Source organism: Lynx canadensis, chromosome A2, assembly GCF_007474595.2.
Source record: "Lynx canadensis isolate LIC74 chromosome A2, mLynCan4.pri.v2, whole genome shotgun sequence".
In the NCBI taxonomy this organism is placed as follows: domain Eukaryota; kingdom Metazoa; phylum Chordata; class Mammalia; order Carnivora; family Felidae; genus Lynx; species Lynx canadensis.
In genome coordinates this window covers 91,227,689-91,243,118 of record NC_044304.2, presented here as the reverse complement: position 1 = coordinate 91,243,118, position 15,430 = coordinate 91,227,689, and the positions used below count along the sequence as shown (strand labels likewise).

Genomic DNA, 15,430 nt, shown 5'->3' with positions numbered 1-15,430 from the left:
AGTTTGGCTAGTTTTCTGTCCTTTATGTGTTTTAATAGCTTGTTAGGTGTCCTGAACCTGTGAGCACTACTATATTAAAAAGAGGTCATACACTGTCCAGGACCTGGCCCTTCAGGAGGTGTTTTTGGAGTGTGTTGCATGCTGTTGTGACTCTGGTTGCTTTATCTCCCTACTTGTAGTGGTGGTTTGGACCTTCCACCAGGTGTGCTTTGATTTGTTCATTGAAGTAACCCTGTCCTACAGGATGGTTTGGATCAGACACTTCCTACATTTATAGTGTTAACTCAGGGCTATTTAAACTTGTCCTTTGTCATAATTTGATGAGGATGCCACTAAGAACATCACATTAATCCATTGTATTGATATATTTATCAGACCATATGAATAATAAGTTACTAACACACTGGAAACTTGAGTGAGGCACGTCTTCCAGGGGGTGAGAGATGTATCCTAAGAAAGTTCAGGGGACTGTCACATCAATAACATTTTTTAGAATTCCAGTGGTCAGGGGCATGCCAGGACATCCCATCCAAAGTAAAGGACAAGTTATTGCATCCTGAACTTCCTAAACATGAAGGAAACAAAATGTTTGCTAAGCCTCTTTAGATTCTGGAGGCAGAATGTTCCAAATGGGAGTACCGCTTCCATCCAAGGGCATGAAAGGCTGCCAACTGTGAGCAGAAAATAGCTCTGCAGTCATATAACCAGGCAGGTTCAAAGGTTTGAGAGGTATCATTGGTAGAAAAACGAGTTTATGTAAAGCCCCAATAGGGAGATGACAACTTTCCCTAGGAGGCTTAGAGTAAGGCCATGCCATCTTTAGTGAATAACTATGTATTTTTGGAAAAATGAAAAGTTTGTTCTAGGAGATGATGACATGAGATGAAGTACCTGTCTGTGGGGCAAAAACCATCATGTGGTCACAACTGCCAATCATGAGCTGAGGTTCTGTCAGAACTATCAAGTCATAAAATTGGGCAGATGTACCAATAATCCATTGTAAAATGGAATCCAATAATCCATTGTAAAATGGAATTGGTACATCCAGGATTGAGCTAGATCAAGACCAGAGAGCTCAAGGAATGAACAGGCAGCTGAGATCCCCATGTCATACATTGCTATTGCATCAGTACCTCTCCCTCGGGTCATACCTACAGGTGTATGGGCCATCCCTTTGGACCAGATGAAACATGAGGAAAACCCAAACTTGGTTCATGGGTTAGTTGCTTCTGTGGAAGTTTAGAATAAATGGTAGTTGTCGTACATCTCCACTCAGTGGTGACATTGAAAGCCAGTCACAAGAGAAAATCTTCCTGATGGGCAGAGCTTCAAGTGGTGTACCTGGTCATCCCCTTTGTAGGGAAAGAGAACTGGCCTCAGTTTAAAATATATATGGACTGCTGAGCAGTGAGAAATGACATATGGCTGTAAAGGGACTTGGGGAAAAAAAAGATCTGAAGAAAGAGTACAAGGGGTATAGGCACATGGCACATGGAGGTGGGCGCAAAGTGTGAGCATGTTCGTTACTGTATGTTAATGCCACCCCAATGCTGGCACAATGGATACATGAGCAAAAGGATTATGGTGGCAGGAAAAAAGTCACATATAGATTTGACAGCATGGGTTTCTATTCACTGAAGCTGACCTCGTGTTTCTGCCATTGCCAAGAGGCCAACCTGCCAAGGAACAGACACCAACACTAACACTAACATGGCACAATCCCTCAAGATCAGACACCTGATGGCAAGTTGATCACATCAGGTACAGTAACAGAAGCTGAATGCGATTTATTATACATTAAGCACAACCAAGTGAAATAAACTAATATACAGGGACTTTGATAATTCCCATTTGCTTTCTTCAGGAGGGAATTGTGACATTCTTCAATAGATGTGGCTGTCTTAATCTGGTTCTTACTATTTAAGTCTTATTTTTTTGGTCACACAGTTTTCCCAGTGTTCAAAATTGGAGTATCTTTTTCTTGTTTGTGTAATACACTTTGTGTCAAGATTCTTTATGCATTTTTAATTGCCCACTGCTCTTCCCAGGCTTTTCCCTTTTTTTGCATGATATTGTAAGGAGGCTACTTCCCTCTAATATTGCCTACAATATTAATGCTAATTAATGGCCTTTATCAGTAAGGGTCTGGTTCTAATTTTTAACATTACTCGTGCAAAATCACTAGTCCATATAGTCATGTAGGTGGGCATAATGTGGCTTCTTTATGCAAAGGTTGGAATCTGTGGAAACATGGATGCTATGCTACTTGTGTAACAGCATTAAACATTCCTTGTAACTAACACAGCTAGAAGACTAATGTCCTTTCATTTGATCTAGTTGCCTTTGTACTTTACCATTCCTTCTCCTCAGTCCCTGACCTACTCTCCATTATGTAACAAATGATGAAATCACAGCATATGGTTCATGCATTACATTACTGGTCACAGCACAGAGTTCAACACCACCAAGTCTATAGTGGCTGATATCTAAGGTAATTTGACTCCACTTAATCTTTTGAGTAACCTACTGTGTAACCAGCATTCTTTCAGACCTTTTAATTTGGCAATCCCATGATTTAAGATCCAACTAGCTCAGTGAAGGATTAGTTTACATTATGCTTGAAAAATCTTTCCATCTCCTTCAGGAGAGGATGGTCTTCCTCATATTTCACTCCACTAATGAAACATAGCATTGGAATGATTCTTAATTGAAAAGTGAAACAAAACTCTTTGGTCTCACATTAACCAAACTATATTTATAGAAATTGATATTTAAATAGATATAACATTTATTATTTTAATATATTCTTTAGATAGAATAGTATTAACTACACACCCATCCTAGCACCAGTGTTTAAAAAAACCTTAATTTTTATCTGATAGCATTATAATCTCACATTTCCAGAGATAAGGATTCAAGTTCAATGGTTTTATGTTTAAGTTTTATACATAAAATCTTGTTTCCTTTAAAAGTAGGTAATTTTGTCTTGACATTCATCAAATTATTATCTACAAATTATTATAACATTAGAATTAATAACATCTATATATGGCTCCATTATTTTAATATACTAATCTATACATGCAAAGAAGTCACTGGCTTTAAAAACCATTTAAAAGATTCTACTGACATGTAAAATACACCTTTGCTAGAACTGCTTGTTACCTCAGAAAATTAAACATTCATTTTAAGTCACAAAATCACACTGTCTTTACTGCTGCTGTTTCTAGTTACTCCTAGAAAAAGAGCCACCAACTTTGAAAGCTGCACTGTTGCCCACAGCTAAAATTAATTAGGGTGCCTTTTTTTTCCCTTCACACCTTTCCACTTCAATGCTCTTGTTATCAAAGAATTAAACTTATCATGTACTTGCTGGGATTTGTTTGTCTAGATGCTTTTGGCGGAGGCTGTCACTTTTTATCAAGCAAACCAAGTTTTCTATCTACCCTGCTGAGGATTTGAAGCTTCCTTCTTAAGATGCCTTGCTACATTAAAAATTAAGTGTCTTTTTGTGAACAAATCTGGGAACCAAACCATAGTTAAGTAAACACAACTGCAAAGGCACCTTGGCCAGGTGACCATGCCTTGGTAAAAGTTAAGAGAGAAAGTATTCATACTTCTACATGGCTGCTACCTCATACGCACTACTTACTGCATACTGGAGGCTCAATTACTACCTGCCACCCTCCCCTTGCTTGGGCACCCATCTGCACTGCCCAGCTCACACAAATTCTATGTGGTGGTCCTGCTACCCACACACAGAATTTGAGCATTTCTTAAAACCTGACATACTCATTATGAAGATCTAGGAGGACAGTATCTTAAAGCCCAGTGTTCAAAATAATAGTTCAAAAATGGTGTCAAAATAAAGTTTAACACTTTTAACTACTGGGTTCAGTTCGAGTCTTTTACTCCTTATCAGATACAACTAAGGCAAACAGGGCCACTGCAAATTGAAGCGACTATCACTCTAAAGTCTAAGGATCATAGAGCAAGTTTAAATACCTTTTAATTATTTGGAAAATTAAGAGAGAAAAATACCTCCTACAAATAATTTCCCAAGTTTCATCTAGGTTTTTAGAAGGCTATCTATAAAATCTGACATAGATTTACATACACACACATGCATTTGTGACAGAAAATGCTATAGTAATTTACAATGAAAACAAGGTTTGCATGAATGCACTGTAAAAGAGTATTTCAGTGATCCTACTTACTTAAGGTACCAGAAGGACCAAAAAAGGTGATGAAAAGCTACTATTTCTCACTGACACTTTCCACACAGTCAAAACACACACTTCAGAACATATAAACGAATACACTAGGAACCCTACAGGGTTTCAAATAATTAAGAATGGTAATCAAAGTTAATTTTTTTTTTTTTTTAATTTTTTTTTTTCAACGTTTATTTATTTTTGGGACAGAGAGAGACAGAGCATGAACGGGGGAGGGGCAGAGAGAGAGGGAGACATAGAATCTGAAGCAGGCTCCAGGCTCTGAGCCATCAGCCCAGAGCCCGACGCGGGGCTCGAACTCACGGAGCGCGAGATCGTGACCTGGCTGAAGTCGGACGCTTAACCGACTGCGCCACCCAGGCGCCCCCAAAGTTAATTTTTAATGACAATATATTCAAAAATATTCAATGGCACCAACTTTTATTGTGAAAATGTCATTAGCTGTAAATGCCTCTCCTGGAAGAACACACTCAAAGGCAAACGCCTCTACCATCTAAAGATTGAATGGTTGAAATTTTTCTTGTATTTGACTATTTTTTTCCCCTCAATTATTGAGTTGCTAAGTGCCCAATCAAAGGCAATCTTCACAATGCTTCAATACTTTTATTTATAGTTCAATGCCATCCTCCCTCTTTCATTTCCTGATACCAAATTAGGGGATAATGAGTCATTTTGGAAGAAAATCTTTCTAAAGGTGAATAATCAACAATGGGAAATTTATTCCATATAGTAGTTTGGCTAAGTTTTTCCCTTTATGGCTTCTATTTATCTCTTCAAATAACCTAACTCCTTGGTGCCAACACATGAGCAGGGTCCACGTAGGTCAGTATCAAGTAATAATGACTTCCAAAACCCAAACACAGAAATTAATACGGTTTTTCCCTTTTGTGTGAAAATTAGGTTTTTAAAAGCAATATTCTCAGGTTATCATGGGAATCTTATTTTAATAGCCTTTGGAAAGAACTAGACTATCCAAATATATAATGCTAAATATTAATATACCCAAAATTTCACTTCAAGTTCAGTGACATAAAACATTATTCATAATTCTTAAAACATAGTGTGTAAAATAAGTCACAAGTTTATTCTACAATTTTCCTATAAAAGGTATCCAATTCTGTAGAAAAATGCAAACATCACCTTTATTGTTAATATTTACACTTAGTTCTGTAAACAAAGTTGGCAAAAAGAAAATAAACTAAGCATTCTCATACACATTATTAAAATTTTCAAGAATATGATCTTCATCACTTCTGAAAGGTATTTATTTCAAGTCTAAAAGCCAGTAAATGTAGAAGCTGAAGGGGAAGAGAAAAACACTGACAACAAATTATTTGAATTTTCTTCTTCCCAAATATCTAAAACATCACATATACCACTGTTTTCAGTGTAGCTTGTGAAACCCAGAAATTCTGACTTCTCTTCACTAGTCTGAAACAAGTCTAGTAGAGATTGTACTGGTGAACTACAAATTCTGTTTCCTTCTTGTGTAATAAATTCAGTTCTTTTCTTATCTAATTCCACATTTGGTTCCAGATTTTCTTTTTTATTTCTTCCTAATAATATTTTCACTTTCCGATGGATCTTACCAGAAGGTAAACTATCCACATTGTTGAAGTTGCATTCACTGGGTTCCTCAGGGGGACTTTGGGATGGAGTCTTTGCCTGAACTGTTAGGTGCTCCTGTGAACTGTTTATTGCTAACAGACCAGAATCATGACCAACTATTGAATGAAGGTCCTTTTCCTTCACATCCTTTGCTGGAAAAAGCACAGTATCTGACTTTTGTTTTGGTTGAGATGCAGTATTATCCATACTGACGTTAGAAACTTGTACAGATGTCTGTAGCCTACGTGGACAGCGATCTACACTTAGTTCTTCTAAGTCACTTTCATTTATCATTAATTTATGTTCAGAAATGTCAAGAATACATCCCTGTTTATTTTTATGTGGAGGTAGATGTGTAAAATTTTGTTTTAGGTCATTTTCAACTGGATTTAATTTGGAACATTTACTATTTGCTTTCTCATCGAGTCCTCTCAATTCACTTGAAGGGCAGGGGATGCATTCTGAAATAAACACAAACTTCCGTTCAGGTTCCTGGACTTCTTTATACAGGAAACGCTGCTCAACTACCTGTACATTATTTTCCTTGAAGTCTTTCTGAGAAGTATGTTGCAATTCTAGCTTTTCTTTTGGTTCAGACCTTTTCAAGATACTTGCAGTAATAGGAGAAAGGGATCCAATACTGTATTTTATTCTTTATAAAACAAAAAGAAAAAATTAAATTGCTATAAAAATTCCTTAGTTTAAAGTCAAATTAGTATCTTTTAAAACTACTTATATAGCTTATTTGACTTAGACAATAATACAAAAATACTGAAATCTTAACACTCAGCCAAATTTACTTTAGATGTCTCTAAAGTAACAAAACTGATATAGCTGAAAACTCTAGTGTACCCCCTCTTCTCATCTATGTTCTTCCCCTTCTTCCCAGAGGGAACCAGTTATCTTACTTAAATGTGATGTTTACAACTACTTTAACCATATAATTCAAAGAAAGAGGACAGTAAAGAGATATGGGTCTTCTCTCAATATTGTTCTCATTATCCTGAAAAATATCCTAACTTCTATGGTTTCATTTACATTAATACTGTCTCCTCATTTTACTTAACAATGTGGGGAATGAGTATTGGGACCTAAGGCAGAAACATATTCCCCACTTGTATATATTTAAGTGTAAAATACCTAAGAACATATGGAGTCAGAAACCTGGTATCTTTATACTCTAAAAATGACAAAATAGTAATCCTGAAGTTTCACACATGTATTTGACCTGAAAACCTCTTCATGGCGTCTCTTAATATCCTTGGTATGCTAGTTTGTATTACACAATCCTACTAAATTATATACAGAGAGAAACTTACCAGCTCACTACTTATGTTTTCTGTTCTACATGTCACAGATAACACAGAGAAATATAGAATTCAGCCTGCCCTTTCAAAACCAGCAAGGACCATTTTATATTTATTTTGTTTATACTTTCACTCAAGAATTCCTCTTGAACAAATGGAGTACTAAAAATGTAAAATTACTAGTCCAATACCGCTCTCTCCTTTAATGTCTAGAGATGTTTAGGTGATGTGCACACAGATGAAAATTATGCAGATAATGTAATTAAGGAAAAACCAGTCTATATTTAAGTACTAGTTCAGAATTTGCTGCAGATTAAATTTTTAGGGAATTCTGAATTCTTACAGTAGCCCACATAGTTATAGTTTTTTTTTTTAAGAGAGAGTGAGAGAGCATGAGTGGCAGGGGGATGGGGGGGAGGCGGGGGAAGAAGGACAGAAGGAGGGAGGGAGAGGGAGAGAGTAGAGAGCAAAGGGAGCGAGGGAGAGAAAAACAGAGAATCTTAAGCAGGCTCCACACTCAGCACAGAACCTGACATAGGGCTTGATCCCACAACCCTGAGGTCATGACCTGAGCAGAAATCAAGAGTCAAGGCTCAACCAACTGAGCCACCCAGGCGCTCCCCACATACTTTTAATAATTGAAAATATGGCTCCTCTCCAAATATCTTAAGTCAATAATAAACAACCATTCTGAATGTTACAGAAATAAATTTAGACTGTTCTACCTAGATATAATCAAAAGAATTTGCAGTTAATTTTCTGAACCTGTACCTTGATATATTTTCTAATCTTCCTTAAGCCTTAAGAGTAGACTAAAAACAGATATAAGGACTGAATAGCCTAATGAGTTACTATAAATTTTAGCAAGTGAAAGCATGTCTTTTTATTTTGGATTTATGGGAATAATCTAACCAGGATCATTTAGTCAAAGTGCAGTAAACTGCTAATGAACAGTACTGTATTCATATTTCAAAGTTCTGTTAAGTACTATTAGTAAATATTATTGGCAAGTAGAATATAAGAAAAAAAAACTTAGTGAAAGTATAAAGACTTAACAGAAGTAAGCAGAAGAAGGTTTATTTAAACTCCTTAAGATTAACTAAAAATTCTAGCTCTTTTAGTCCAAGAAGATGGTAAACTTTATGGTCCCAGACCAGGGACTGACAAACTGTATAGCACATGGACCAAATCTAGTCTATCATTTATATATTTTTCAATAAAGCTTTATTGGAACACAGCCACACCCACTCACTTACATATTGGATGTGGCTGCTTCCACTGAACAATGACAAAGCTAAGTAGTTGAAATAGGTATCTTATGGTTCACAAAGCCTAAAATATTTACTGTTTGCCAACTCCCCTTCTAGACTATAACAAGACTTGAAGACCTTAAAAGTAATCTAAAGTCAGCACTTTTGGTAGTGAAGAGGGGATGGGAGTGGGGAGAAAAGAAGTAATCAGTTCTTAATCATTTACATCCTGAAAAGATATATTCCTTCTAAGAACGAAAAACGGATTTATTTTTAGTTTAATGAAACAGCTTAATATTCTGGTAAAATTTAAAACTTAGGTTGATATATTACCTTTTATTTCTAGGCATGTCTCTTTCATATTCCACAAAGTCAAAAATTAACTTAGATACAATATCATCAACAACTTGATAGTGATTACTCTGTGCAAAGTTTTTATGTTGCTCACTTAGAAGATGCTAAAACAAAAACAAAAATACACATAAATCATATAATTATATTCTTAAACAAACAGATTCCTTTTTGTTCAAGCTTTCTAATATTTTCATGCCCCTAAGATTAGGTTTCTTATAACTACTCCAAAGAAATATCCTTTACTAGAACTTCAAAGAATGTTAAGTAAAATAAATTTGTGGTTTAAATGGAACTACAAATAAACTACATCAGAAAATGAAGACAAAGATGGAGAAATACAACAGTAACATTTAGCATTTAGAGTGTGCTAATACTCTTAAGACAGTATTTCCCTTTATTTTATTTCATTCTTACACAATTACCACTAAGTAAATATGGTAGGGCCTATAAAATATTAAATGAATGAAATGTTACAGTTTAACCTATAGGAATCCAAAAGGCGATTATAAAAACAAGTGAAATAAATGCTGTGAGGTACAAAAAAAGAAAGAATTCACTATTGAGGAACACATTTGAGAATGAGCAAGTAAACCATCTCCATTACCCAATGCTTATAATGGAGAATATGGAAATTATATTCTCAGTCTTTTTTTTTTTAATTTAAGTTTAGTTGACAGTTATTCTCAGTCTTAAATGTGGTGCAGAATAGTAAACAAGTTCAGTGTAATGGGATAAAACTCAAAGGAGACAAAGTTTCTGCTAAATAGGTGGAATCTCCAGGCTAATTCTATTATTTCTCTGTCAGCTGATAAGGGAATTGCACCTAGAAGGCTGTACCAAGTGACTGTGCAAGAACCTCACTTCCGTTTCTCTAGTTTCATGTAACTTTTGATGATTTGACTGTATTTCCAAAAACTAAAGTCTCCAGTGATTACAAGAAACAAAAGTATTCTGGACTATTCCTTCCTAAGTTGCAAAATTGCCCAGATACAAATTATCTATGCCCAGTAATGTCAAACAAATGAGAAATGATTAAAATGTAAAAAGAAACATTAACTTTTAAGTTTAGATTCCATTTACTCATGTCTTTAGGAGAAAGAAAATTAATTGTAATAAATTAAGAAAACAGTCTCCCAACTTTTATGTAGCTGTCCTCTACCTCCACCTACCTCTTCTCTGAAGTCCTGACTTAAATGTCGCTTTTTCAATAGAGTTTTCTAAGTCCCTTATCCAGTGTTAAGTACCCTCTCATTATTTGTTACCATTGCACTGTATACTTCACTTTTTTGATACTATCCTACTTGCAAAGGCATGTTTTGTATCAATCCTCTCTCTCATACCATAAAATATCTAAGGGAAAGGAATATGTCTGCCTTGCTTGTTGCTTAATCTCCAGTAATCAAATCTGCTAAATGAATGCCTTGATACAGGTGGAACTGAATCCCTAAAACCTAAGATTCAGAAAAACAAAATAATATTTTCTTTATTCTCAGCAACTAAGAAACAGATACATAAAAACTGTAATAACAAATGATTTTAAAATATAAATCCCAACATCTACTACTTTTCCTTCCTTGTGTCAGTGACCAGGTTTTCATTTTTCAGTCCTAACATTTTTTGAACATTAAATGAGGATAACAAATTGGTATTAAAGAAAACATCCATTAGAGATTATTCCATTTTAATAACAGCAAAGCAAAATTTCAGGACCAATCTAGAACTTAAATTTCAAAATGATTTTTTGGGAAGGGGAAATATTTCTAAGATAGTTTTAGCTTCTTCTGATTAAAAATAATTTTAGGGCTCCTAGGTGGCTCAGGTTGGTAAATTGTCCGGCTCTTGACTTTGGCTCAGGTCATGATCTCAAGGTTCTTGGGATCGAGACCCACATCAGGCTCTGTGCTGACAGTGCTGATCCTGTTTGGGATTCTCTCTCTCCCTCTCTGTCCTTCCTCTGCACATGTACAAGTCTATATACCCAGTGTTTTCTCTGTCCCCCTCTCTCTCAAAATAAACATTAAAAAAAATAATTTTAAAGTAACCCTACATTTCTCCTTTATTACATAAATAAAACACAAAATACTAACACAAAATACTAATATATTTTGGGTTATAAAACAATCAAACTTCAACTTAGAGTCTAAAAACAGAAATAGCTTATTTCTTAGATATCTATAAATATTATTCTTTCTCCTTAAACTTTTTTACCACCTTCTACCAAACTAACATATCCAAACATACATATCCACTAAAATGACCAACTCAAATAATAACACCTAAAATTTAATAAACACAGCTCCCACCACTGTCCAAGGTCACACAAACAGGAAGACAGGATTCAAAGCTGGGTAGCAGGATCCAAACAAAGCTTTCGTTTTTTTGTTTTTTTTTTAATTTATTTATCACTTTACAAACTGCATCTTCATCCCGTACCCCTTCCAATTATTCTATTTCTCTTTCTGCTAATTCAAAGAATTCTACTTTCTTCTCATCCTCCTATTAGTTAATCATATGCTCATTTTTTAATTCCTCAGGCCTGAAGCATCTTCTCTTACTCTGAACATCCAATCCACTGGCAAATCCCCTTCACCCCATCTTTAAATATATCCACAATCTGACCAGACCACATCATTTCCACTAGGTCATCACTACCAGTTTAATGGTTTTTTCAATCCCATCAAATCAGTTTAATTTAGCACTTTTGCACTGCTTATTTCAATATCCATGAGTCTTGTTCCCTCACTTCCTAGGTTTCTACTTCAATTTCACTTTACTGAATCACAATATTGCATTCAATATTCAGTTATCTATGTTTTCCTTATGTAGTCTAAATAAGTATCAACACTCCCATTCCTGCTTTACAGTTTCTCATAGCACTGATCTCATGTTCTTTTTACTTTTCTTACCATGTGGTTACCTATCCCCCACCCCCTTCCATAGAATGTAATTTTCACAAGGGTAGGGAATTGGTCTCTTTTGTTCAATGCTGTTTGTTCAGAGTAGTGACTGGTATAACACAGGTACTTAATAAATATTTGCTGAGTTAATGAATAAAAATCAATTTTTCAAAATATTATTTTCCCACTTTGGGTTCTTAAAATTTAAGATAATTCTATAAAAAAGAAATACATGCTACTTACAAGTTATGAACCACAATCAGAAAAATAAGCTAAAATTTAAACAGTAAATATTCATAGTTTTAGAAATATCAACCCCCTAAGTATAAAATGACACTTACAGTTTCAAGATCTTCATATTTCTGCAAGCAACATTCACAGTATCCTTTTTTTTTCTTCTCTTTCAACTGGAGTTGAATTGGGATTCCACATTTATTGCCATCTGTTTGGATTCTGATAGAAATATACGGTAAAAGAATTAACTCCTGAACATTAAGAAGTAATTTATAAAGTGTACCGTCCTCACCTATCAAACAATCTGCTATAATCTCCAGAGATTTACATCAATAAATACTTTTAAATATATTTCTTTTTAAGAAATTAAGAAGCAAACTAAGAATGCAGTAATTATTCTGTAGAATATTGTAGATTACTTAGGAGATATAACACATTTTAATCGTAAATATCTGTAAGCCACCCCTCAACCTCAATCTATTGATCTGTCTAAATCTGACTTAGAAGAGATTCAGACTTCTAATCTAGCAGAGAGCCATTAAAAATACATAAGGGGTAAAACCGTAACAGTTGATCAAACATAAACACACACACACACACACCACCATGGCTAAATGAATTATTTTAAATATTTGCTTAAAACGAAAAAAATCACTTAAAGGTTAAACCAACCTTAGTTTAACCTGCGTTTGCTTCTGGATGCTAGATGGCTTATCTACGTCAAATGGACTGGAGGGCTTCTGAATAGAATAATTTATAAAAGGCATATTGGTCAGCTGAAGATAAAATGGTCTATAAAGTCTAAAAAAGTAAAAAGACAAATACATGAAATTCTTTAGGGTGAAAAAAAAAACACAACTGAAGTCTTCTATTTCAAAAACATGGAATTCATCTAGAATCTGAAATAACAGAAATCAGTTAGGCTTTCCTTCCCAATTCCTAGACCTAATTCTTTTCTTAAAAACAAACATTTTAAAAAGAATATGGTAAAATAACACAAAACTTACTATCTTAACCATTTTTTTTTAAAAGTAATCTCTATGTACAGCATGGGGCTCAAACTCATGAGCGACATCAAAAGTCACAGGCTCTACTGACTGAGCCAGCCAGGTGCCCCTATTTTACCCATTTTTAAATGTACACTTCAGCTGCATTAAGTACATTTACAGTGTTTTCCAACCATTAACACTGTCCATCTCTAGAACTCTTTTCATCTTTAAAAACAGCAATTCTCTACCATTAAACAGTAACTCATTCTCCCTTCCCCACCAACCCTTGACACATCCCATTAAATGGAATCATGTAGTATTTTTCCACTTATTTCACTTAGCGTAATGTCCTCAAGGTTCGTCCATGTGTCAAAAACTAATTCCTTTTTAAGGTTGAATAATAACCATTTTATGTATATACCGTATCATCCACTCATTGGCTGATGGATATATGGATTGCTTCTGCTGCTGGGCTACTATGAACAGTACTACCACCAACATGGAATGTGCAAGTCTTGCTTTCAACTCCTTTGGATATATACCCAGAAGTGAAACTCCTAGATCATATCATAGTTGCAATTTTATGAAGAACCTCCATACTGTTTTCCATAGTGGTCACACTATTTTACAATCCCACCAACAGTGCACAAGGGTTCCAATTCCTCCACATCCTTGCCAATACCTATGATTCTGATTTTGTTTTTAATAACAGCCATCCTAATGGTGTGCGGTGATAGATATCTCATAGTGGTTTTGATTTGCATTTCTCTGGTAATTAGTGATGTTGAACATCTTTCCATGTATTTGTTGGTAATTTGTTTGGAGAAACATCAAGTCCTGTGCCATTTTTAAAATCTGATAATTTGATTTTCTGTTGGCTTTTTAATATTACATTTTTTAAATTAAGTTTTTAATTCCAGTACAGTTAAAATAGTTATTACATCAGTTTCAGGTGTATAATATAGTGATTCAACAATTCCATACATCACCGAATGCTCCTCCTGTTTGCCCCAGGCATTATGCAAACTATAGTTTCTATGTTGCCTCTTCGCAGGCTGCTGTCTCTTTAAGGGCAGGAACCTAGCTATCACATGCCCTTCCAACTCACTAGTAAGTCAGCTGACTTTTAAATCTCTAAGATCCAAGTCCTGCTGGTTATACAAAATCAGGGAACTCAGCTGTTCTGGTTTTCAAAGCCAGACATTATAGGGATTCATCCTCCCCTTGTGGGCTGCCTGGTGCTTTCACCTCTCCAAGCCAGGGCCTGCAGCTCCCAATCACCATTTCTGCCCTTTCTAATCTTTCAGATGTGGCTTCTTCTCCACATCTAGTTGTGAAGTTTGTTCTGCCAGTCTTCAGATGGTTCTCTGGTTTATTCATTCAGATGCAAGTGCTAACTAGTTGTAAACATGGCATAGGTTGAGGATCCTCCTCCACTATCTTCCCAAGCTCCACCCCGACCCCCCATATTACACTATATTAGATAAAGGATCTAAAAATATCTTCTCCCATTCCATGGTTTGACTTTTCACTGCTGTGCACAGGAATTTATAATTTTGATCTAATCCAATTTATTTTATCTGTTGCTTGTACTTTTGGTATCATATTCAAGAAATCATTGCAAAATCCAGTGTCATAAAGCTTTCCCCTTGTTTTCTTCCAAGAGTTTTATAGTTATAAGTCTTTGATCTATTTTGAGTTAATTTTATGTATGGTATAAATTAATAGTCCAACTTCATTCTTCTGCATGTGCATATGTAGTTTCCCCACTACTATTTGCTAAAGACTGTCCTTTCCCCACTGAATAATGCTGGCAACCATTTGACCATACGTGTAAAGATTTTACTTCTTAGCTCTTTATTCTTTTCCATTGGTTTACACATCTGTCTTTATGTCAATAACAAGTTGTTCTGATTACTGTAGCTTTTAGTAAATTCCAAAATCATGAAGTCTAGATCTTCAATTTTGTTCTATCAAGATTGCTTTGGGTGTTTGTGGTCCCTTGCCATTTGGTATGAATTTTAGGATGTATTTCTCACTTTCTGCAAAAAACGTCATTGGGATTTTGACAGGGATTGCACTGAATCTGTAGATCGCTTTGGGCAGTACTGACATGTTGGCAGTCTGAGGTATTCCAATCTATGAACTTGGGATATCTTTCCATATAATGGTGCCTTCTCTAGGCCTAACTTTGAATTGCATTTTTTTTCCTCATAGTAATACGTTTCATAAAAAGAAGCACTCAACACATCTGTCACCTCAATGAGTACCCAAAATTAATCACACATGTCTAAAGGAGTAACTAGAAGGTTAAGAAAAAGTTATCTAATTCTCATGTCAAATTAATTTCCTTGTATACAGTCTTCATTAAGATTACTCTGAAACTTCAGAATGAGTTCAAGAAAACTACTAAAGGTTATTCTCAGATTTTGTACTTCCAAATATTACCTAATAATTTCTTTTTCACAAAGTAGAAGCAATCTTTAAACAGTATTTCTAAGTCATTAGGTACTGCAGTTAGCTAGCAAATCATTATTTGAAATATTAAAAAAATGA

At 35.1% G+C, this 15,430-nt stretch overlaps 1 protein-coding gene across 4 annotated transcripts in view; it reads right to left on the bottom strand.

Annotated features, from left to right (window-relative positions):
• Positions 1 to 4,608: 4,608 nt before the first annotated feature.
• DBF4 (DBF4 zinc finger) overlaps positions 4,609 to 15,430 on the bottom strand; it is a 31,793-nt gene continuing 20,971 nt past the window's right edge. For 3 of the 4 annotated variants that reach the window (XM_030307900.2, XM_030307898.2, XM_030307902.1), the window contains 4 exons: positions 12,558 to 12,686; positions 11,993 to 12,104; positions 8,734 to 8,858; positions 4,609 to 6,495 (listed from right to left, as the gene is read on the bottom strand). In XM_030307900.2, the coding sequence (XP_030163760.2) occupies positions 5,511 to 6,495; positions 8,734 to 8,858; positions 11,993 to 12,104; positions 12,558 to 12,686 (1,351 nt within the window). In that variant the 3' untranslated portion in view covers positions 4,609 to 5,510. The remainder of the gene's footprint in view (positions 6,496 to 8,733; positions 8,859 to 11,992; positions 12,105 to 12,557; positions 12,687 to 15,430) is intronic. The other variant, XM_030307901.1, reaches the window with a different exon arrangement.